Here is a 25,426-nt window from a genome sequence, read left to right as displayed (position 1 = left end):
GAGAAAGGGACAGAGTACTGCTAAGGGAATTAAACCTGCCAGTACCCTAGGTCAGTGGACATAGGGTATAGTGGTGCAAACTTTTAATTCCAGAACTCTGGAGGCAGAGGCAGAGGCAGAGAGAAATCTCTGAGTTTGAGGCCAGCCCGGTCCACATAGTGAGGCTCTAGCCAACCAGGGCTACCCAGTGAGACTCTATTGCAAACAAACACAAATGTGGAATTCAGAGTAAACACAGGTGGTAACAATGTCCACTCTGGTTATAAAACCAAAATGCTTCAGACTACACCCACTGAGCCAGTAGAGTCTGAAGAGGCTGACTCAGATCCTACACAGCAGGGTGGGGCCAATGCAGGAGGAAGCAGAACAGCTCACAGGATCGCCCATTCCCTCAGTAACAAGAATGGAAGTCAGAGAAGCAGGCATGAGCTTCAAGATGCCCACAGCCTACTTCCTCTCTATCTTCCTGGGATTCTTCTGGTGCATCCGCCCTGGGGCACTGTAGGTGACCTTTCACCTACAGGCCAAGGACCTATCCTCAGACTTCCTCACCTAGTGTACCGGCACCCAGATGATCATGCCACAGCGCAGTGAGCATGGCTGACACAGAACAGGGAAAGTCTAGGACTAGACAGCCTCCAGCTCAACTCCAGTAGAGCACTCCACATTGGATGGGATCTCTCACAAAATGAAGGGACCAGAGCATTCCCTGTTTCTTTGGTCCAGAATGTTCTCCTGTGTATTTGCAAGGCTGGCTCTCAAATGCTGTTTATGTCTTTACTCAAAAATGACATTTCAGGACTACCTTAAATAAAGTTTAGCGTGCTGCCTCGCACTGCATATTACTGTCCTATGTTTTTTTTTTCCTCATTAGTACTGAGTTAACATACAACACTTGTCACTCAGTGTTAATTATCTTGCTCAGTACAATGTCAACCCCATGAGGGCAGGCATATTTGCCTATTTTGTCCTGCTAAAGCCTCAGCATATAAAACCATGGCTGCTTGGCTGGATTTCAACCAGTAAGTCCAAATCAGAACTGAATAAACCCTGCAACCCCCTAGCAATCATGGGATTACCATGACTATTAATACTGCTAGAGGAGAGACCTTAGATGTCAGACAGAGGGATGTAAGAGACAGGAGCTGGCGCCAAGTGAGTTCCATCCTCTCAGGACAGAGCTCTTTTTTTACCTCCTTTCTTTTCCGCAACACTGAATTCCCTTTAGCAGTCTAAGATGTCTCACCTGTGAAAGACTAAGGCTCTGATGTTGATATACACAGGATGTCCCAAGCACACACATTAAAACTGACTCTGATCTGTTGCTAAGAAACTGAAGAAGAAAAAGGTTTCTATTCTCTTTGTTTGTAAAATATCCACTTTGTCTACTGGAGAACTACATGCAATTTCTCAAGCCCCCTTGTGTCTTGTTCTCATTTTTTAAACGAACAGAGAAAGATGACTGAGTGGTGAGAAGTGTATGCTATCTCCATTTTTTTTTAAACATGCCCTTGAAAATGAGATAGAAACTATGCTTTCAACAGCCCACTGCCCTAGTATTTATGAATCTTTCAAGCTGGAGACATCTGAAGAGGGACATTGTCCCTCTCAAGCAAAAATGAAAAATGTTCTATTAAAAAAAAAACTTTGATTTAAAATGATTATCCTGAGCTGCAAGGAACAACACAAGGCATGCTCACATTCATCGTGGGGTTACTCTTTCTCCACCTCAGCTCAGCTCTGCTCTGCCTAGCTCTAAGGTCCAAACACAAAACACAAACATGCAACACTTACACAGGAAGCCCTGGATGATGACACTATGTATTGCTGGCTTTAAAAGAAAATCAGGTAAAAATATGGCTAGGAGATAATGAGTTTTAGAAAACATTATTAGTAGCAGGGCGGTGGTGACACATGCCTTTAATCCCAGCACTTGGGAGGCAGAGGCAGGCAGATCTCTGAGTTCGAGGCCAGCCTGGTCTACAAAGTGAGTTCCAGAACAGCAAGGACTAAACAGAGAAACCCTGTCTTGAAAACCCAAAAAAGAAAAAGAAAACATTATTAGTAACAGAAAATGGAACTGACTTTTGCTTTACAAACGAATAGGCAAAAACAGACAGGAAAAGAACATTTCTTAGAGCACACTATAACAAGGGAGCCTGGGAAGTAATAAAGCCATGTATGTGGAAGGCAAGGTCTCAGGTGAGTCTGTAGATTTAACCCAGATGCAACTTCAACTGACATACAAACTGAAATACAATTTAAAAAGACCTCCTTTTTAATGCTTGTCCTAGTTCATTTACTCAAGGATCTAAAAAATATTTCTTCTTGTAGCTTGTTAAACAGTAGAATCTTTCTGCAAACTAAGTGACAGAACTGATTGCCTCCCACCATTTTTCTGCACATATAATTGATTTTTAATTTACTGTCTCATTTCCGAAAGGACTTGACAATAAACTCTACTTTATCCACACTATCGACTTCTTTAAACAAGGGTTTGGTTCAAAGACTGATGGGATAACTCCATCATAGGAAACAGTCCAATTTTACTGATATTTGAAATATCAGGTAAATCTTACCTGCATCTACATTTTTCTTGGTCAATAAGGTCTGAATTTGACTTTGAGTCACACTATAAGCACATACCCAAGTAGTCAGTGTTGTTTCCCACTAGGAAGTAATGGTCAGCATTCATATCTTTGTTTCCAACTCTTATAGCTAAGAACTTAGATGTTCATCAGAAACAGAATCAATTTAAAGCTGGGGGTGGTAATGCCACCTGTAATACCACAAAGGACTTGAAAGTCTGAGGCAAAAGGACTGCCTTTTCTTCTTCTTCTTCTTCTTCTTCTTCTTCTTCTTCTTCTTCTTCTTCTTCTTCTTCTTCTTCTTCTTCCTCTTCTTCCTCTTCTTCCTCTTCTTCCTCTTCTTCCTCTTCTTCCTCTTCTTCCTCTTCCTCCTCCTCCTCCTCCTTCTTTTTTAGGTTTATTTTATGTGCATTGGTGTTTTGCCTGCACTCATGTCTATGTGAGGGTGTCGGATCCCCGGAACTGGAGTTACAGACAGTTGTAAGTTGCCATGTGGGTGCTGAAAATCGAACCCAAATCCTCTGAAAGACCAGCCAGTGCTCTTAACCCCTGAGCCATCTCTCCAGTCTCTGAGGAGTGCCATTTCTAGATCAGCCTGAGATACACAGTGTGACCATGTCCAAAAACAAACAAAACAAAATGCAAAATGCAAAAAAGGGGGGAGGATGAAAGAAACAGCATCAATTTAGTTTAAAATTGGAGGAAGGGTAGTTAACACAGGTAGTTAACACCTACATGGTTCATTCTACAATCCCTTCAACAGCTATCATGCATTAAACACAATACACCTATATGTTTTAGATCATTGCAGTTTCCATGTGAAGGACAATATTTTTGAGCTTAAAATTCTGGACAGGATGGATGGCTCAGCAGTTATGAGCACATCTTATTCCTGCAGAGTACCAGGTTTCAGTTCCCAGCACCCACATGGTGACTCGCGACTAATAGTAACTCTAGCTCCAGGGAGATCAGATGCCTTTGGCCTCTTCGACACCTGTTCTGATGTGCACATACCCATACACAGCTATATTTAGAAAAAGAAAAAACAAACAAACAAACAAAAAACCAACTTTTTTTTTTTCCTAATCAGCTGGACATGGTGGTGCTTGCTTGTCTTTAATCTCAGCAGTAAAGAGATAGAAGCAAGAGGATCTCTGTGAGTTCCAGGCAAGTCAGGGTGACATAGTAAGACCCTGTCTCAAAAAAAAAAATCAGAATTTCGGGGCTGGAAAGATGGCTTAGCGGTTAAGAGCACTGACTGCTCTTCCAAAGGACCCGGGTTCAATTGCCAGCACCCATATGGCAGCTCACAATTGTCTGTAACTCCAGTTCCAGGAGACCAGGGGACTCTTACACAGACAAAACACCAGTTAAAGAAAAAAAAAAAAAATCAGAATTTCAAGTTCAGACTTGGTCATGCATGTCTGAATTTCCACATTTAGAAGGCTGAGGCAAGACTGCTGTGTTCAGAGCTGATACACAACATGACTCAATCTCAAAAAAGCAAAAAGACAAAAACTGAGATTCCAATACTATACAGCTCAATTTACATGCACACAACTCTAAGCACATAAAATTAAACTACAGTGTTACAAAACATGTATTCACATAAACCAAGATCAATAGGCAGGTTTTAATAATATTCTAACCACAGGGGAAGGGCATACACTTAAAAGAATAAAATTAATAGATCCATTGTAAATGACATACAGGATGCCCATCCCCAGCATAATTCAGATCACTATGTAAAATATCAACCACTTAGAAAACTGTACCTTCCCTAAAATAAATGCCATACACTAAGCCTTCTGCTATCTTGAGGATTAGGACCTCCCAGTCAAACACGAGGACTCTGGGGTGTGGAAGCAGGACAGGCGAACTCTAGGTGGTGAAAATCTCTTCCTCTGCAGCACTGTTCCTTCCTCTGCCTTCACTTCCACAGCCCCCAGCTGCTCTTGGACCTTAACTTTGATTCCGCTGTGAATTCCATTCTCCTCTGCTGCCACACAAACGGTAAATAAAACTCACTGTTATTTTTGCCCCACTAAGCAGCTCTGTCTTCCGGCACATCCCGATGAACAATGAAAACAATGTTTTCTCAAGCAGACATTGCAGAGGGGGCATAACAAAGGCATCTGCTGCTGCTGCTGGGGAAGGCCCCATAGAGTTTGGATTCTGTAATTAGGTAATCCTTGGCCAGACGCACTGCTCACTGGACTACAAATACTCAAGAGAATTAATTTTGCTGTGTCATGTCAAATTTGAAAGGAGGCTATTAATGTGTATCTATGATAAACTGAGTTTTAAATGGAAAGGGTTAGATGTTTTCAAGCTTACAAACTTGTGAATGAATCAATCCATACATATGACCAATTAAGGTTTGTCACCACTGTGGATTAACTGTCTTTGGTTAAAAATATCAGCGCTCATTTGCATCTAGGTTGTTCAACCTCAATGGATTACAACAAAACTGATATAAAATATTTAATGGAAAACATATTTCACAATAAAAGCTACAGTTACCCAAGATGAGATGGAAGCACCCTGCTGTAATATTGTAAATAACAAAACCTTCACCTTGAGTGACACCTCTTGCTGAAAGACAACTCAACATGAAAAGAAAACAAAACACAAATGCAGCCAACAGGACAGGAAGCAAAGGGTGAGAGCACCCAATCTTACAACCTTGCAATTCAGGCTGAACTCCATGAGGGAAGCGCAGGCCCAGAATTTTAAAAAGAATTCAATTAGCATCCCAGTATTTCCATAATCAACAGCTGAATGCTAATTAGGAGCACAGCAGCAAGTAGCAATGGGATCCCAACACAATAAGCAACAGCACAGCCATGCAGAGGCCACCAGTGGCTTGTGCACACAGACAGACAGAATTAGTAAGTACCAAAGCATGGAAGGGGGACTTCATCTGCTTCAACTGGGTGCAGTTCAGCCTGGGGCCTTTGTGTTATATTTAAATGTGTTTATCATGTTTAATTAAAACCCCAATAACCTAGGTTTTGTGTATTTAACATACTGATTTGTTTTTATTTCCTTCTTCTCTTCATAATTCCTACTAGTTTGGATGACTTCTTCAGAGTCTCTCTGTGAGGCTGTCCTGGAACTCACGCTGTAGACCAGGCTGGCCTCGAACTCAGAGGTCCATTGGCCTCTACCTCCCGAGTGCTGTAATTAAAGGTGTGCACCACCACTCCCAGCTGTGCTGGCTAGTTTTATGCCAATTTGACACCGCTAGAGTGATCAGAGAGCAGAGAGCCTCAACTGAAAAATGTCTCGATAAGATACAGCTATAGACAAGCCTGCAGGGTATTTTCTTAAGTACTGATCAATGGGGCAGGGCCCCGCCCACTGTGGGAGGTGCCATCCCTGGGAAGCTGGTCCTGAGTTCTATAAGCAAGCAGGCAGAGCAAGAGCCACGGGGATCAAGCCAGTAAGTATGCATCATTTCTCCATGGCTTCTGCATCAGCTTTTGCCTCCAGGTTCCTGCCGACTTCCTTCAATGATGAACTGTGATGTGCAAGTGTAAGCCAAATAAACCCTTCTTCCCCAAGTGACCTTTGCTCACAGTGTTTCATCACAGCAACAGTACCCCTAACTAAGACACCAGGATAAGTCTGATTTTAGAGCAACAGGACATACATTCATCAGTCCCCACTTCACTTCACTTAGAAGCTCATCTCCACGCACCAGGAGAGGGACTGCTCCACGAGATGACGGTTCCCTACAGTCTACACAAGGAGTGGCTGCTATGCTGCTGCTGCTGACAGAGACGATGAAGAATAACCTAAAGGCTTTCCTTTAAAAGTCAAATTACACCCCTGCATAACTCCAAGACAGGCTTTCACTATCTGACTATCCTGGAACTCACTCTGTAGACCAGCATGGCCTCAAACTCACAAAGATCTGCCTACCTCCACCTACCTCTGCCTCCTGAGTGCTGGGATTAATGGCGTGCATCACTAAGCCTGGCTCCAAAAGTCAAATATTTAAGGTCAGCTTTGGGAAGCATGTACAAGTTCTTACATTGATTCCTAAATATCAACCACGACAAGTTTTAAAGTGCTGGAACCAAGAATTACAGTGTACAGGTTTTGCAAGCTCCTCATTGGGAGAGATTATCCTCGCCATAAATAGGTCCTCACCCTTAACAAGGTTATAAGTAGGAAGGCAATCAACTCAGAAATAAAGGCTGGAGAGATGGCTCAGTGGTTAAGAACATTTGCTACTCTTGCAGAGACCACTTCCCAACAGTACCAGACACCTCACAACTGCCTGTAACCCCAGCTCCAGGGGAATCTGAGGTGCACAGCCTCCAGGAGCACTTGTTTGTGTTTAATTTTTATTTAAAAATAAATCTAAACACAAAAACTTTTAAAAAGAGGAAAACAGGCTGGGTGGTGGCACAGGTCTGTCATCCTAGCACCTGGAAGATCAAGGCAGAAGGATCAGTAGTTCAAGGTCATCCTAAGCTACATATGGAATTTGAGAGCCTAGGATACACAAGACCCTTCTCAATAAAACAAAACAAAAAAGAGGAGGAGAAAATGAAGATGCAGATCAAAAGAGGAAACAATGGTTGCAAAGCAGACAGAGGACTGAGCTCAGCTTCAAGGTACAGTTATGGTCTACTCCACACCAGTGGCTCTCAGCCTTCCTAACGCTGAGACCCTTTAATACAGTTCCTCATGTTATGGTGACCCCCCAAGCATAAAATTATTTTGTTGCTACTTCATAACTGTAATTTTGCTACTATTATGAATTATAATGTAAATATCTGACATGCGACCCTCAAAGGTGTTGTGACTCACAGGTTGAGAACCACTGGTTTACACTAAAAGGGCAGAAGCTAGATTCTTCAGGGAGCAGTGACTTGGCAAAGTGAGGACATGCAGGTCACCTTTCTGGCCCAGGTGGGAAACGCTCACCTCAGCACTCAACCACTTTGTGGAGGTCATTTAGGTCCATCGAATACCGAGTGTTAGATCAAATTAACATGCTAGAGACAACAAAGTAAAACCAACCAGAATGTTCCAAGTATACGGAACACCATGAGGGAAAGGTAAAGGGAGGTAGGCTTGTGCATTTATTTCAGCTTGGACACATTTGTGTGGTTATTCCTTTGATTCCCAGGTTGAGAAAATGTGGTGAAGTCAACAGAAGGGTCCCATGAACACAACCAAGAGCAGCTAAGGTGAAGAGGGCCTTGACTTGTCGCCACTGTTCAGCTATTCTGATCCAGATGCATCAGAAGCTTCCCAGAACTTATCAATCTTCCAATCACTCCCTCTCTTTCACTGTCCAGGTTTGAGGTTTCAGAGAGCAAAGCTTAGCTTTCACAAACAATGGAACCATTCGATCCCTAAGCTCTGCAAGGGTTGGGTGACTGCCAAAACATTTCTCAAACAAGAAGTAAACATGATAAAAATGAGCCCAAACCAACTTGTGCTTCGGCATTATCCCATACTTGGAATCCTGTTTTGTTTTTCAAAATGAAGCTGGATTCTTTCTGATGCCCAAGGTTACTCATCCTCCACCCTTCTGGCTCAAGATCCTGAAGCAGCAGCAGAGCCAGCAAGAAGTGCTGCCGGAAAAGGAAACTGGCTTTCTTTAGACAGAAGAGAGGACTGTTATATACTCTACAGATTCCAGAGGGAACCAAAGGTCATGAGAGAAAGGAGAGGGAGTCAGCGCTGAACTGGTGGGAGGTGGAGCAGTAAGGGGGGGCAGCAGGGCGATAGCAAGAACTGGGGGAGCAGAAGGTGAGGGAACCCCTGGAGACAGGGTGACAGAAGAGAGAGGAGAGGTAGGTGCTCGAGACAGCAGGAATGGACGGATGAAGTCATTCTGTACTTGCACTGGCAGGATGCCCCATGACAGGCCAAAATAGAGGGACATCTCCGAGAGTGTAGTTTATACAGCAGCTCCATCTTTTCCTCCCCTGTATCTTCCTCTACAAAGGCTTTTGGAGAATTTAAAATCTTACCAGTCAGAACTCTATCTCCTTCCTATAAAAACAGGCTTATGGTAAAAGAGTGTCAGCATGACTTCTCAAAACAACTCAATTTCATGTTTTTTGCCTTAGCCATCGCCTGAACATGGAATTCCTGTGGCTCTAGCCTTCCTTTTGCATAGACCTCACCCTGAAGCCCACTGACTCAGAAACTGTACTTGTGGAGCAAATGACAACATCTCAAACCACAGTTCAACAGGCCACACCTATCTGCCCTTAGGGACCATCTCCTCCTTCACCTTCTTCTCACGGTGTCCCAGCCACAACCCTATGTCTTGCAAATACCATTCGTATTTTCACCAAAGGGCCTAGAATTCTCTTCTCCCTGAAGTCCTTCAGAAAGACTCCCTTCTCACTCCACAGTCTTCTTGCCCCAGTTATGTAAGACAGTGCCCTGCCCAGCTGTTCCCATCCTCATCCTGTCCTAGCACAGAACCTGGTACACAGTAGGCCTGGAGTAAATACTTTTGCATGAACAAAGACAGCGGGATCAAAAAAGCTACCTTTTTTTTTGGGGGGGGGGTTCGAGATAAGGTTATAGTTTTGGCTATCGTGGAGCTCACTCTATAAACCAGGCTGACCTCAAAGCAAAAAACCACTTTTAAACACTCTTCCTTAGCATGCTTTAAAACAAAATTGAGAAACTTTCCATGAACTCTGTGTATTTCAATTGTATTTGACCTCAAGGGCAAATGTCAAGCAGTCACTATCAAAGTCACTATGCAAAGGCATAGGAAACCCTGTGAACTTTTATAGCAACACTTTGTGGTTTATTTGGGTTTTGGTTTGTTTTTTTTGTTTTTATTTTTCCCTGAGAAAGGTTTCTCTGTATAGCCTTGACTGTCCTGGAACTTACTCTGTAGACCAGGCTGACCTCAGAGACTCACCTGCTTCTCAAATGCTGGGATTAAAGGCATGTGCCACCTCCACACAGTTTACAGCAACACTCTGTACAAGTCACTAGTCAGGGTTGTAGCTTCACAAGATCGGTGGGATGGGAATTGCAGGGTCATGCATCTGTGTTTGTGGGCACCTTTCCCTTCCCATCTCCTTTAGTGTTCAATCAAGTCTACGTTTTGGAAAGACTGCTTTCTGTAGCTTGAGGTCCTATGAGCCCTCAAAATAAATTATTCCAGGTTCTGGTTTAAAACAGGGAAGTCTCATACACTGCCCTGCACCAGCCTTGTTTAGGATGATTGCTAAACTCAAGGAGGGCTTTCTTGACACCCATGGACCCCATGTTACTAAATCAAATCAAATCATTCTTTTTTTTTTTTTTTGGTTTTTCGAGACAGGGTTTCTCTGTGTAGCTTTGTGCCTTTCCTGGGACTCACTTGGTAGCCCAGGCTGGCCTCGAACTCATAGAGATCCGCCTGGCTCTGCCTCCCGAGTGCTGGGATTAAAGGCGTGCGCCACCACCGCCCGGCCCAAATCAAATCATTCTTATGGCTCCTTCCTTGAATGTGCGATACATTACAGGCACCTCTCGCTGATAGCAGAAGGCAATGCACGGTGTCTTGCTCTATTTTATTCCCTTGAACCAGGGTCTCTCACTGAACTGAGAGGGAGGCTGGCAGGCAGCAAGCCCAGCAATCCTCCTGTCACCGTTCCCACAACTCTACAGAGTCATAGGTGCACATGTAGTCAGGCCCAGCTTTAAACAAACCAACCAAGCAACAAACAAACCAACAAGGTGCTAGGGAGTTGAACCCGGGTCCTCATGCTTGTGTAGCAAGGGCTCTTCACAGAACAACTCTTTCCTTTTACTGGACGGACACCACGGGCACTCTGTCTTCCCCTGGGGAGCAGGGAGGCCGCACACAAGAACCACCCCAAAGACCCAGAACACAAAGCACACACAGGTCCATGCTCACCACTTCATCCTCTGTCCAGCACTTCTCGATCAGCTTGGGCACAGGCTTCTTTACCAGGCGCTGCAGGGCTTTGCCAGCATCGTAACTGCTTTCATGTAGCTGAGACGACAATGACCTTAGTTAATTAACTGTACCACATAAGACATGGAGGTAGAGCAATAACTACAAGTCCTGTACCTTTCTATGTGTATATCTATCGATCTATATCCATCGATTTCTAGAGGAACCATGGGAGGGCAATATTTTATTGCAATGTAATGTCATTGGACCACTACCCTCCACTCCTAGCCCCCATCCCAGTTGTTGGGACTGTCCCTCTATGGTACAGGTGTTGACGGTTTGGTTCCCAGCATGATGTTCCTGGGAGGACCTATAGGGACACAGCACTGCTTTGTTTCCCAGCAAGCACGAGGTGCAAGGCTTCCTCCCTCACACACCCTTTACTACTAACATGTTATCTCAAGGACAAGCACAGAGGCAACTGGCCAAGCAACCATACAAAGCAACCACACACTGAGACCTCTCAACTTGTGGGCAAAATAAACAAACCTTTTACCTTCCTAAGGTGACTCAGCTCAGGTATTTGTTACAGTAACAGAAAGCTGGTCTGCACAGGGAAGGAGACAAAGCAGAGAACATTCTGGCAATAAGAAAAGCATCTGGGCTGGCAGTGGTGGTATATGCCTTTAATTCCAGCACATGGGAGACAGAGTCAGGTGGATCTGAATTCAAGGCCAGCCTGGTCTACAGAGAGAGTTCTATGACATCCAGGACCCTGTCTCGAAAAACCAAAACCAACTAAACAAACAAACAAACAAAAAACCATAAAACATCAAAGCCAACATCTGTAGAACACGCCTGATGTGGTGCTCAGCACATATGGGGCATTCACTGCCTTGGCTGATCCTATGAGAAAGATATACCCTTATGAGATAAGAACTATTGTCATAGCATTTCCCAGGTGAGAAAACCATGGCTCTGAAAGATAAGTAAAGATGGTCACCATGAGGTGGAAGCCAAGACTCAAACCCAGCTAGCAAGCCTCAAGCTCTTGTTCTATTCTTTCTTGTTTATTTGTTTTGATTTTTTCTTCTTTTGCGTTTTTGAGACAGGGTTTCTCTGTGTAGCCCTGGCTGTCCTGGAACTCACTCTGTAGACCAGGCTGGCCTTGAACGTACAGAGATCAGCCTGCCTCTGCAATCCTAGAGCTGGGATTAAAGGTGTGGGCCACTATGCCCAGCTCTTGTTCCACTCTTGTTCTGTTTCCAGATGAGGTCTCATTCTGTAACCCAGGCTGGTCTTGACCTCGTTCAGCTTTCTTATAGTAGTGAGCTACTGTGCCAGCCATTTTGGTCACATCCTTTCCAAAGCACCCCCAAAATAAGCCAGATTCTTTTCTAGTCTTTTTAGTGAAGTAATTTACTAAATAATCATTAAAAGGGTCCAAAATACAGACTTCTATGGTGATATTTTATTTGTGCTGAAATGTGATTTTATTTGTATATTAATAAAGTTGCCTGGGGATCAGAGCTAGCAGAAGTCTGGTGGTGGTGGTACACGCCTTTAATCCGATCACATGGCAGACAGAATCTCTGTGTGTTCAAGGACACAGCCAATCTCAGTGACGAACCATAGAGACCTGGAGGTCTGTATAGACAGGCAGTGACGAGGAAGTCACGTGGTTGGGTTAGAACCAATGAGAAGGCAGAACAGAAAGGCAATAAAAAGACAAGACACAGGAAGAAGGTCTCTCTCTCAGGGGAAGGACAGCAGTGAGTGGTAAGATAAGGTGGTCTTAGCTCTTGGCTACTGCTTGATCTCTGAGCTTTTAAGTCTTTATTTGGCTCTGTGTTTCTTATTTACTAAGACTGTTTAGAATTACATCTACAGAATTCCAAAAGACATACTTCTGTAATAGCAGCTGTGACTGAAGAAGCTGGAACTTGAGAGCAGACTCCTTTCCTATCAAAGCTCACAACCCAATTCCCCAGCACCAGGCAGTGCTGCACCCCACTGACCACTCCTGTTTTGCAAAGGCCTTCTGCTGAGGCCTCTATGTCCCACCTGCTATCAGATGCTGCTGAGAGCCATTGGGCAGAAGGAATTTCATGCTTAACCCACACCTTCCTTGGCTGAAATCTGCCTATCTTCCCATCGCAGCCCCTCCTACACAAGTGCTGTGTGTGAGCCCAGTGCCTCACAGTCTGTAGCCCAAGATGACCCTCCAGACATACTTGCTAAACTAAGGGAAAGAATGAAGGCCTTCAATTAATGTCCTGTGACAGACTCCACCCAAGTTGAAACTTCAGTTTACCCAAACTTATTATGCTATTATCATCCAGGCTCTGGGGCCTACCTTCCTCCGGACACACAAAAATAATAAAATAAAGTCAGATAAAATAAGTAGACATTTGCCACGCTCTCTAATATAATGAAGACTTTTTTCCCTCTTTGGTTTTTCGAGCCAGGGTTTCTCTGTGTAGCTTTGCGCCTTTCCTGGAACTCGCTCTGTAGCCCAGGCTGGCCTCGAACTCACAGAGATCCGCCTGACTCTGCCTCCCGAGTGCTGGGATTAAAGGCGTGCGCCACCACCGCCCGGCCACAACCTTCTTTTTTAAGAATTTCATTAATTTCAATACATGTGTGTCTGTTTGTGTATGCACGTAAATGCATGTACCCATGGAAGCCAGATCCCGTAGAGCTGGAGTAACAGGTAGTTGAAATATGTTTGACATGGAAGCTGCAGGCCTTCTGCAAGAGCAGCACACGCTCCACAGTCACTGAAGGATACCATCTTTTTGTGTGTTTGAAGACAGGGTTTCTCTGTGTGGCCCTGCCTGTCCTGGATCTCACTCTGTAGACCAGGCTGGCCTTAAACTCACAGAGCTCTGCCTGCCTCTGCGTCCCGAGTGCTGGGATTAAAGGGGTGCCCCTGGAGCAGGGGTGCCATCCTAGAGTAACAATCAATCACATCCACTTGCCAGGAATCCTGTCTGAGAAAGCTCGGGCAGGGTGGGTGGTAGTTTCCCATCTTTAAAAAGTATCATTGTTCCCTTATCCGTGAAAGAAAGCTTCCAAGACCCTCAGTAGACACCTGAAATAGAGGGTGGTACTTACATACACCAGGTGTTTCCCAAAATATTCACATGAATGATAAAGTTTAACTTTAAAAAATACACTAAGAGATTAATAACCACTAAAAAAAATAGAATAGTTATAACAGTAGACCATAAAAAGGTTGCATGACATCTATGAATTATTTCTGAAATTTTTCATATAATTAAGAAGTCATTTAATGTTATATATAGCATTACAATTTACATGTTAAATAACACTAGAATGATTTAATTTAAAGGATTTATGTATTTTTATGTGTATGAGGGTATCTATGTAACCATGTGATTGCCTGGTGCCCATGGAAGCCAGAAGAAGGTGCTGGACTCCCTGGAACTGGGATAATAGACATGTGTTAGGCACCATGTGGGCACTGAGAATTGAACGCCGTCCTCTGCAAGGCCACCAGTGTTCTTAGCTGCTGAGCATCTCCCTAGCCCTGAGTCACACAGTTTTAAACACAAGAGGAGGAAAATTTTAGGTGGCAGACACCTTCCACCCACATCTGAACACATCTGACAAAAAACAAAATCATTTTTGCCGAGTAGGTCAGCCATCGGTCTAAGTATTCGTGCTCTGATGCTCAACAGAGTTCAACCTTCACAATCACCACCTCAAAAACTAAAAACAGAACTTTAAAAAGTGTTTCCTTTAATCACAGCACTCAGGAGGCACAGGCAGGCAGATCTCTATGAGTTCAAAGCCAGTCTAGTCTACACAGCAAGCTCTTGGACACCAGGGCTATAGAGTGAGACCTTGTCTAGGACAGGGCTCCAGACAGTTTCCAGCCAAGGATATCAGGAATGTCATATCCTCTTGTCTAAGAGACGGGACTAGAGTGCCACCATGCCCAAATACTTCTAGCTCTGGACTGCAGTTACCTCAAACAGCAGAAAGGAAAATTGGGCGCTGGAAGGAGAACACGCAACTGTAATCGTGTTTCACTGAAGATACATTTTTAATATTCCACAAGTGAAAATGGCCTATGCAGCTCCATACAGATTAGGCTATCTCTAGAGCACACCGGGGAAGCCTGGAGGGCAGGACCCCCATCCCTTCACTGTGGACTATCGTGTGCTCACCTGTGCCAGGCCCTCTTTTAGGTTCGGGACAGACCCAGTTCTGAACAACGATAACGTGGCTGTGCACGGCTTAAGGAGAAGCAATGGCACAGGGCACACAGATGTGCACATCCACACAGACTCCAGGATGTTGAACAAGTAAGCTAACTGGAGGAGAAGCTAAAATGGACACTTCCATGCACTCCTCCTGTCAAAGTTGGTAAATTTAACCAAAATACTAGCTATCTTAATTGAGTCTCTAAAAAAAGTCATAAAAATACTCTACTTTATAAAGCCTGCTGAAAGATTTAAATAATTTGATTTTGTAAAATAGACATGAATTTCAATTTTTATTGGTTTATTTAGTAGTTTTTAATTAATTTTTTTGTTTTGTTTTGTTTTTTGAAACAGGGTTTCTCTGTGTAACAGCCCTGGCTGTCCTGGAACTGACTCTGTAGACCAGGCTGCCTTGAACTTACAGAGATATCTGCCTGCCTCTGCCTCCTAAGTGCTGAAATTAAAGGTGTGCCACCATCGTCCAGCTTATTTTTAATTTTTAACATTTATCCATATATGGGTAAAGAGGAGAGGAAGGAAGGAAGGAAGGGAGGGAGGGAGGGAGGGAGGGAGGGAAGGAGGGAGGGAAGGAGGGAGGGAGGGAGGGAGGGAGGGACTGGGGTGGAGGGAAAGAGGACACGTGCTATAGAGGGCACGTGGAGGTCAGAGGACAGCTTGCAGGAGCTGGTTCACTACTGTGTGGTTTGAGCTCAGGTGGTCATCTTGAAAACAAGAACTTTTACCTAAACGTCTCACTGCCTAGGTTTCAATTGTTTTAAAGGTAATTAAATAGATAGAACACAGATACAGTTCTTTTTTACTATGATTATTTTATTTGTGTGTGTGTATCTATCTGTGTATGTCTACACCATGTGCAAGAAGGTTCTTGCAGAGACCTGGTGAGGGCATCAGAGCCCTTGAAGCTGGAGAGGTGGTTTTGAGCCACATGATATGCATGCTAGGAAAAATATTCTGGTCCTAGGTAAAAGCAGCAACTGTTCATTCATTCACATTCTTTCTCTCTCTCCTCTCTCTCCCTCTCTCTCCCTCTCTTTCTCTCTCTCTCTCATTTCTCTGTGTAGCCCTGGCTGTCCTCAAAGTCATAGGCAGTCACTACTCTTAACTGCTAAGTCATCTCTCCTGCCTCCAGGTTTCCAATTTTCAACACCTGATCAGGACTACTGGGCTACAGCTGTTCAGCGAGGACAGACATTCACGGCAGGCCTCTCACTGTTACTAAGGTGAAAGATTCCTAGAGAAAGCTAGGCAAAGAAACAGCAAGACAGTGGGAAACCCTCAGTCATCCTACAGCTTCATTCTGCCGTCATGGAAAGGCAATCAAAGCAGGATAATTAAACATTTCTGGCCATTTTGTAGCCTAGCTAGGCAGATAAGATCTGGGATTAAATGCAATTTTCATGGAAAACACAGAGAACTGTGTATGTTTTGGAACTACTTTAAAAAAAAAAAAAAACCACTCTGCACAAGACAGGGACCACAAACTAGCACCATAACTCAACTTTCCAATCTTAGAAAGCAAGTGAGGGTAGAGGCACCTGCCACCGACCCTACTAAAGCAGGATGTCGTTTAGGGGAAATCATATCTAAATTCATCACTGTGGGGGGGTGCCATAAGTTTTTGGTGGTTGTTTTATTTTAGTGTTGTTTGTTTTCAGCCAATGAACTAGGATTTAAGGATAGGGATTTGGTAACAAAGTGGGGATCGTTCATGAATCTAACAGCTTTCAAATGGCTCCATCATAATTTGCTCTTTCTGGTCAAGTGTCCTGTGGGCCCTGGATTGCACACAGGCTTGGCTCAAATTGTCTATTCCTTCATTCTGGCACACTCTTGTCATGGAGCATACATAAACCCTTCCTCTGGGGCCTAGGCACTGAGCAATTCTCCATGCTAGCCACCGAGACGTGCGGTGAAAGACAGGCCTGTACAAGCGGCTGCTTAAAACTAACATCAGTTCTAGCAACACCTGGCTTGCTTCCGCTCTCACAAAAGGAACCATTCTGTTGAACCACAGAGCCAAAGACTGTGTAACCGGGCACCTTCCGCAGCTGAACAGAAACCTGACACAGACTCCCTCCAACGCTTCTGTAGCTTTGCAGAAAAGACACAGAACCCAAAGCAGAGTCACACTCTTCAAAAAAAAAAAAAAAAAAAAAAATTATGTATGATTATTTGCCCATGGAGACCAGAAGAGGGCATCAGATCCCTTGGAACTTTAGTTACAGATGGTTGTGAGCTTACAGGTGGGTGCTGGGAAAGGAACTCGGGTCCTCTGCCAACCAAGAGCAGTTAAATGTTCTTAACTTCTGAGCCATCTCTACAGCCCCTAGGGTCATCCTATTGTTACCAGGTCTATCCTGAATTGTGGACTAGATATTTTCACTTGTCAAATGGGCACATTACCAGCCCTCAACTTGTCATGAAACAGTGGGAAGCTTTACATGAGACAAAGCATCAGGATCCCATGAGACTTAAGACAATTCTAAACCCTACAGTCTTTCTCCACTGGCAGTGACATTTTAGACGCATGGCTCAGGCTGTTCAGGGGCTCACTACAGCCCCTGACCCTTCCTGATTAGCAGTGAGGAAGATCATGCCACAAGAAGAAAAACACATTTCTGCATAATTGCCTAAGTTAAATGTGCTTCTCTTACCCTGCCCGACAAATCATCCCTTGCTTATTACTTTCTATAATTTAATATATATAAGTGCTTTACTGGCAAGCCTCTCAAAAGAATAAATAATACTTAATGACTGCCTACAGTTTAATTAACTCATGATTGAACTTCTCATGGACTGCCATAAACATTAAATTACACCCTTCCTCAAAGCTGCCATGCATAGAAATCTTAACTCTCTTGCCTCAACAATTCTCAAATCTCAGCAACTGTCTGTTGGACACAGAGGTGAAAGAATCAGCTTTAATGCCTGGTTATAAAGTATGCTATTTTACGGAGCAAGGATGAGGTCTTAATTTAAGTAAGACTGAAAATGTGCACCATGTCAGAGCACCTCATTTACATTACAGCAGTCATTAAACAGCTCTGGGGCTCTGGCTGCCTCATTAACATAAACTCGAGGACTACCACAATGTTTCCAGTTTCTGCTCTGGCTTCTTACAGGAGCTGCCATTTCTGTCTGCATGGTGTTGCAAATAAATTTTCCCTTTGGCATGGCTCAGCTGTCAGGCACCTCTGCTCTATAATGAACCCATGAATTACATCTCCCTGCTCTGACATCTCTGGTCTCACACATCAAAATATTGTTCTTCAATTGTAATTTATAACTTAATTTAAATGTCCCTTTTCCTGTGACCTTTTTAGATCAAATGGCAGTGCATCTGGCAGTCTCTACCTTTTACAATTACAGCCATTAGAGTAACTGTAGGGAAAGCCTCTCTAGGGCAGACTGTTTTCAAGTTGAATGTTTAATAAGTGTGGTCTATTAAGAACAGTGTAAGATTAGAGTTTTCTGCTATCCAAAATATGCTATACACACAGCAAGACACTGCCAAAATAACTCAGAATGAGCAGCAGAATATGGACCTTATAATTTTTGTATACATTTTAAAAATTATAAACCATTTCTTTGTGTGGGTGGTGTTTTGTGTATGAGTGCACATGTGGAGGTCAGAGACAGCCTGCAGTGCAGTGGTCAGTGCCCCCTTCTACCAGGTGGATACCAGGGCTCAAACTCAGGTTGGAAGGTTTGGCAGCAGTCAATTTACCTGCTGAACTATCTCACCAACCTGCTTCGTGTACGTTACTATTAACATAAAAAAGATCTCGTCAAAATCTGTCAAAGACATTTAAAAAAATATCTCACCGCTGGGCGGTGTTGGCGCACGCCTTTAATCCCAGAACTCCGGAGGCAGAGGGAAGTGGATCTCTGTGAGTTCGAGGCCAGCCTGGGCTACAGAGTGAGTTCCAGGAAAAGGCGCAAAGCTACACAGAGAAACCCTGTCTCGAAAAATAAACAAACAAACAAAAATCTCCCTCTCCCTAACCATGATTAAGAGACTTCATTAATAACTCCAACATCAGTAAATCGAGTAGCACAAAGTATGATACATATATAATATATAAAATACACACATGTGAGAAAGCTACAATGAAAATATAAGCACCTGACCCGCTAGGGGTGGCGGTGCAGAGCTATGAGCCTAGTACTTGGGAGGCAGAGGCAGGTGGAGCTCTGTGAGTTCATGTCCATAGTCATAAAACAACAACCACCACTAAGCCAGGTGTGGTGGCACACCTTTAATCCCAGCACACAGGAGGCAGAGATGGAAAGATCTCTGTGAGTCTGAGGCCAGCTTGGTCTACAAAGAGTCACAGGACAGTCGGGAAACCCTGTCTTGGAAAACAGCTAAACAAAAACAAAACCAAAAAAATCTACAAGCACAGTATTCATTTTGTTTGATCACTGGTCCATCAAATATTGCTATTTAGTTACCACTGCAATTAAATTTGTCTAAATATACTAATAGGAACAAAGAAACAAGGGCAAAAACAAGAATTTAACTGCTTAGAAAAATCTTGAGAGAAAGGTATTGTTAATTTTTTACAAGAAAATAGAGTCCCTGGACATCCCTCCTACTGTCATGTTTGGAGTAAACTCAATGCCCTGTGCACACTAGGCCAGTGTTCTCTAACTGCTACCCAGGTATCCCCCTACCCCAAGTCATTTTCTAAATAATAACAAGGTCTCAGAGTTATGCTAGTTCTTGTAGTTACACAGAAAAGTGGCAGGGCAGCACATATCATCGTTCAAGCATCACTTTTAGTAGCCACTGGCTTACTGCAGGCCATTCTGATAGGAAGCAACAGTGCAGGGGTTTAACATAAATCTACATTCCAGGAAGAAATTGTGTGTCACAATCCCAGGCCTACAGCACTCAACTTGGAGCAGCTGTGGACAATCTGGTGGCGATGATAGGCACAAGGTCCTTCATGTGCGGTGACACAGCAAGCACATCCCTCCTGTTCTGGACCTGGTGAGGATGAGTAACGGAAGCAGACAATCAGCAGAGACAAGAAAGGATCCACCAAAATCAGGGGTAAATGCTAGCTCAGATATGATAAAAATGCTGAGTCGCTCCAGAGTAGGCTTTTAAAGTCTAGTCATCAGTGCAGCCCAACCAACCCTGCCTGTCCTTAATGAACAGAAACAACCAAACAAAGCCCATATTCTTGGGAAGAAGTAAAATTAGCAGCAATACATACAGGCAACATCTCCAGGCTCACTGCTGAGTCACAGCTCCTTCCTAAGCACTACTGTGTCTGGAAGCAAGCCCGTCACCATTTCTTGCTAAGGGTCTCTGAGGACTCTCTAGACTCACAGGAAGAAGTACAGCCAGCAAGAAGAGTCCAAGAGCAAGATTTAAAGGCAACATTCCAAAAGAGCCTAGGCAAGCCACTTCAAAGAGTCAAGGAGTCGTGGTAAATGACCTCTACAAGTCTTGGCTGAGGTGAACCATCTGCCTGTTTGGAGGCTCTGTCTGCAGTCTCAACACCAACACAAACACTAAGAAAAGCCTGAGGCCAAGACCCAGGTGAGGAGTTGGGTGGAAGACTCTGCACCAGAGTGACCCCTGGCTGTGGCTTGATTTAAGCCCCGCCCCCACCTCCCTGCCCTGACACACCGCCACCACTGCAATTAAACCTCTTATTTTCTCGGCTGCAAAAAGAAGTGAGAACCTATTTTGAAAGACTGTTTAGAGTAGGTATCTTCCATTATTCCTGACACTAAAAAATATTCAATTAAGGGCAGCTGACTAGAAGGGAGGGGGTGTGTGGGAGCCCGTTCTCGGGTTCCTCGTGGCTTTACCCAGCAGGTCCGCATAGAGGATGATTAGACCATGGGCCTGAGTGCAGGTGTCTGGGATGGTCTGCACTTGGCTGTGCTGGGGGAGGAGGTCTTTTGCTCCACCCCTTGGCGTCTCTATAAAAACCCTGGGGCAGAGACAGTCGGGCCCGTTGGAATAGGTTCCAGGCCCTCTCGAGGCTATCCTTTATTTTCTATCTGTTTATCTCCGCAATATTCTTCGCAATAAATCCTTCTATCTAATATTTCCTGCTGCTCGCACTCAAGAAAACTCTGGGGAACTGTGGGGGTGGTGGGTAAATGCCCCACAGGGGTGAGACAGGTCAAAAGCATCATGGGAATGGAAGAACTCAGGACACAGATTTTCACTTAAGGCTCTACTAGTCACATGATTGGCCCTGGAAGTGCCCCTGCTGTTAACTAAGCACACAAGCCAGACTTCAAGAGCTCAGGGGAGAGACCAGCTAGAGAGTTCAAGAGGCAGGTAAGAGAGAATTGAGAGTAGAGAAACAGAGAACCCTGCAATCTGGTAGGAGACCGGAATTGGAGAATTGGAGCCCTGTATTTTTCTAGCCACAACATGAGGTGTAGAAGGTGACTTTTAGAATTTGCCAAATTTTCACATTCCATCACTTCATAAGATTTTGCTGAAAGACAAAATCAGAGGATCTCCTGAAATAATAAATGCGTGGTAATAATATTAACACATTAATTCAAACCTAGGCCACATTCTTAGAACAAAACCCTTGACACGGCCGCTTCACTTACTGCTTCCCTCAGCACAGGCGGCCTTAGTCTCCAGTCTCTTGACAGCTGGATGTGCACAGCACTGACCTTTACAGACAATTCTGAGGAGGTTATCATTTACACAATATGGATATAGATTTGTTTCTTAGGAACAAAATCTTCCTGCTTCTCGTATATGAGTTCAGCAACACAATACTAGCCACTAGTTCTTAAGGGGAGAAGGGCTCCTGAAAACTCAGTGAGTGACTGCTGAGGATTCAAGGCTCAGGACACAGGACAGATGTAATTGGCCATAAAAAAATGCTCTGGCAGGCTTAGGAGTCCAGACTATGTATGAGATTTTCTGAATGATGACTTGCCAAGAGAGAAAGGTCCACATCTATGCACAAGTAGAAATGGTTCTGGACCATAGGTAGACATAAAAACACATGTGCAACTATTCCTAGCATTCTCATAGCTTTGAAAACAAGCGGAAGGAAAAAAAATCCAAATGTGGGCACAAAGATACAGGGTAACAGCAAGGTATCACAGCTGTATCTACCTGGTGTGGTAAAGGAAACCTACTCATAAAATGTACTCTACTCCAGAAAAGGCCTGACTGTGGTAGTTAGACTGATAAGATAAAAAGGGAGATTTTTGAATCCATTTTTAAAAAGGAACTACTTGTTTTAAGTAGAATAAGGAATGAAAATTTTTATCTGAATTTGTCAAATGATAATGGACTGGACATTGTTAACATATATAAAATGGAGGTTTTTGTCTGAATCTGTCAAATGTTAATGGACTAGACATTGTTAATGTAATTCTTGACTGTATATATTGTATATACTTATTAGATATAGTTTTTCTTGTATTAGTTATAAGCTTTTTTTCATTTTAGACAAATATATTGTGCATCCTAATAAACTTATCTGGGGTCAGAGAACAGAACAGCCACTAGATACAGAAGCCAGAAAATTGTGGCACACACATCTTTAATCTTAGCATTCCAAAGGCAGAGATCTGCCTGGATCTCTGTGACATCAAGGCCACACTGGAAACAGCCAGGCATGGTGACTCACGCCTTTAATCCCAGGAAGTGATGGCAGGAAGCAGAAAGGTATATGAGGCGTGAGGACCAGGAACTAGAGCCTGTTCAGCTTTTAGGCTTTTGAGTAGAGTCTGGTATAGTGGTGCACACCTACAACCCAAGCATTTGGGAAGTGGAGGCAGGAGGATCAGCAGGCACTGAAGTCACCCTCAAGGCTATACTTCAATTTCCATCCAGGCCAGTCTGTTCTCCAGGAGACCTTGTCCCAACTTCCCTACCAACCTTCTAAAGTCCTAAAAAGACAAAACAAAACACTTGATGGTGGCTCATATGGAAAAGCAGAGCTGGAGCTCAGACTGTGGGGAGCCGTGTGAGGAGCAAGACAAACAAAGCTCAATGAGACTCTCAGTGACAGCAATCCAAAACTCAAGGCAGGAATGTCTCACTGGTTTTAATGTGGGTGGCCATGATCCTCCCTGCTGTGTCTGTATGTCAAATTGCTCTGATTGGTCAATAAATAAAACACTGATTGGCCAGTGGCTAGGCAGGAAGTATAGGCGGGACTAACAGAGAGGAGAACTGAGAGAACAGGAAGGTGGAGGGAGACGCTGCCAGCCACCACGACAAGCAAGCAGCATGTGAAAATGCCGGTAAGCCACGAGCCACGTGGCAAGGTATAGATTTATAGAAATGGATTAATTTAAGATATAAGAACAGTTAGCAAGAAGCCTGCCACAGTCATATAGTTTGTAAATAATATAAGCGTCTGAGTGATTATTTTATACGTGGGTTGTGGGACTGCGGGGCTTGGTGGGACCTGGAGAGAAGCTCTCCAGCAACACCTCCCCCTACCCCCATCCACCCCAGAGAAGCCAGTCCAACTAAAGGAACAAAACATTAAAGAATTAAAAGCTAAAATCCACCCTCATTTAGGTGAGACCAAAGTACATCATATATAAATTTATGTTAAAATGTCATTACCTGGAACTTTAGAACTAAGTTGGACTACAAAAGGAGCCATGTTAGTAAATATCTTTTTCTCTATTTATTCATTTGTTTGTTTGTTTTGCTGATTGGGTCTCACTCTGGCCTCAAACTGCTGACCTCTCTGCCTCTGTCTCCAGAATGCTGTAATTACAAGCATGTGTGCTTCCAAGCCAGACCATGACAGTAAATTTCGATCCATTTCATTGTTAAAGCCAAAGCTCACTAGGTTCCAAGTAGTCCAAGCACAACCTATGGAAGAGGCGGAAATGGACACATTGGTATGCTGACAACCAGTGGAAAAGGGCTTGGTTATACCACAAACCTCAACTGCAAGGCCTGTCTCCATCTCCTGCAAAGCAGTCATTAGCAGTACATCCTGCACACACTGACACTATGTTGCTGCGTAAGTAGAAGCTTGTCAAGATTGATGTATATGAGCTACTGTCCTGAAATTTATGGAATTTCCATAATAAGAAACATATAGCATATCAATTTTATCAACTTTTTCCATTCTCTTTTCAACAACTAATCAACACCCCCACCCCCTAAAACCCTGCCTTAACCCAAGTCAGCAAACACTAACCACTTCATTAATGTTGTCTTGTGTGGAAAGGGCAGCACTACCAGTGAATGCCCACAGAATCAAAGCAAGAAGGAGCTGCTCACACACTGTCACAAAAGGGCCTCCTCCCGTGAGTGCCATAGTTGTAACTGAGAAATGTTCATTCCCTAAATACCCACAAGCACCGCAAAGCTAACACAGGTCAGGAGACACCAATGCAGTCCACTTACGATCAACGGATGGAAATTCTCCAAGACAAATCTTATAGACAGGGGGGCAAATGAGATGAAAGGTCTTCGCAGTCAGCTCATTTGCATATTCATAACACCGAGTTCTATACAATCAGCTCTGATACAGAATTGAGCCTGATTTGTTTTTTCAACCATAAAAAGATTTAGCTTTTCTCTATCATGTACCAGGCAGCAGGGTAGGGCTGAGAAAACAAGATGATTAATACCTGATAGTTAACAAATTGTTGTTAGCTATCTAATTTACCGATCAGAGATGAAAAGCCATTCAATTACAGGGAACTCTGAATCCTTTGTTGGAGATGTGGGTGTGCATAAATAAACAAGCAAGCAAACTGAGTATGTAAAAAGCTTGATCCAAATCTAACAGCCACCCATATTTCAGGGAGTAAAGCTGTCTGGATTGAGGTGATTATAAATTTTACTTATATAAGTAAAAACCAAACAGATGCTGAGTGCCACAAGAAAAGGTAAACATAAAAATGGCAACAATTACTCAGAGAAGTAAAATTTAATTTTACTAATGGAAGAAAATTGAGCCCCAAATAATTCAGCATAATATAAGATCTGTTTTGTAAGTGGGCAGCCAGCAGAGATGGCCAAATTAAACCCATCAGGATAAGAAGACTGTTCTGTGCTTCATGACATCAAGTTTATCAATTACTTACCAGTTGATGGTACAGGTGCACCTAGCCCATCTTCACCCAAAGTTTACACTACCTGGATCCCATATAGACCTGTTTCTAAAGATAAAACTGGAACCTAGCAATCCTACATTACAGAGCTCACAATTTAAGTATCATAAGCAGCTCATGGTGACTCATACCTGTAACCCCAATATTTGGGTGACTGAGATGAGAGGCTAGCTCAAGCAACTTAGCAAATTCCATGGAAAGGGGGGGGGGCTATACAATGGGACCCTGTCTTAAAAACACCCAAAACAAACCAACCAACAATCAAAGAAAAGAAAAGACAATGAAAGCTTTCTGCACGGCTTGAGCTTTATAGAGTTGGAGAACTATCTGCATTCTATTGAAGCAAACTCAGTATTCCAGAAAACATCAGACACTGTCAGACTGGATAGTCAGACAAGAACAACAGAAACATACAAACAAGGGAGCTACTTCAAAAACTCTCTAGGCAAGATTCAAAATAAGAAGCCAGAGAAAGATGGAAAACAGCAAAGATGAGAAAGCTGGAGAGCCTATGAGAGCATCAGACACAAGAGACATCAAGACAAAAGTTATTACAGGACAAAAGAGGCCCACCCCTCAAAGATGTAAGA

General features: G+C 43.5%; 1 protein-coding gene across 6 annotated transcripts in view; it reads right to left on the bottom strand.

Annotated features, from left to right (window-relative positions):
* Positions 1 to 25,426, bottom strand: part of Rere (arginine-glutamic acid dipeptide repeats) — a 359,917-nt gene that overhangs the window by 81,688 nt on the left and 252,803 nt on the right. For all 6 annotated transcript variants that reach the window (XM_059255429.1, XM_059255433.1, XM_059255430.1 and 3 more), the window contains one exon: positions 10,489 to 10,587. In XM_059255429.1, the coding sequence (XP_059111412.1) occupies positions 10,489 to 10,587 (99 nt within the window). The remainder of the gene's footprint in view (positions 1 to 10,488; positions 10,588 to 25,426) is intronic.

Source organism: Peromyscus eremicus, chromosome 2 (genome assembly GCF_949786415.1).
Source record: "Peromyscus eremicus chromosome 2, PerEre_H2_v1, whole genome shotgun sequence".
Taxonomy (NCBI): Eukaryota; Metazoa; Chordata; class Mammalia; order Rodentia; family Cricetidae; genus Peromyscus; species Peromyscus eremicus.
This window is presented reverse-complemented; position numbering and strand designations above follow the sequence as displayed.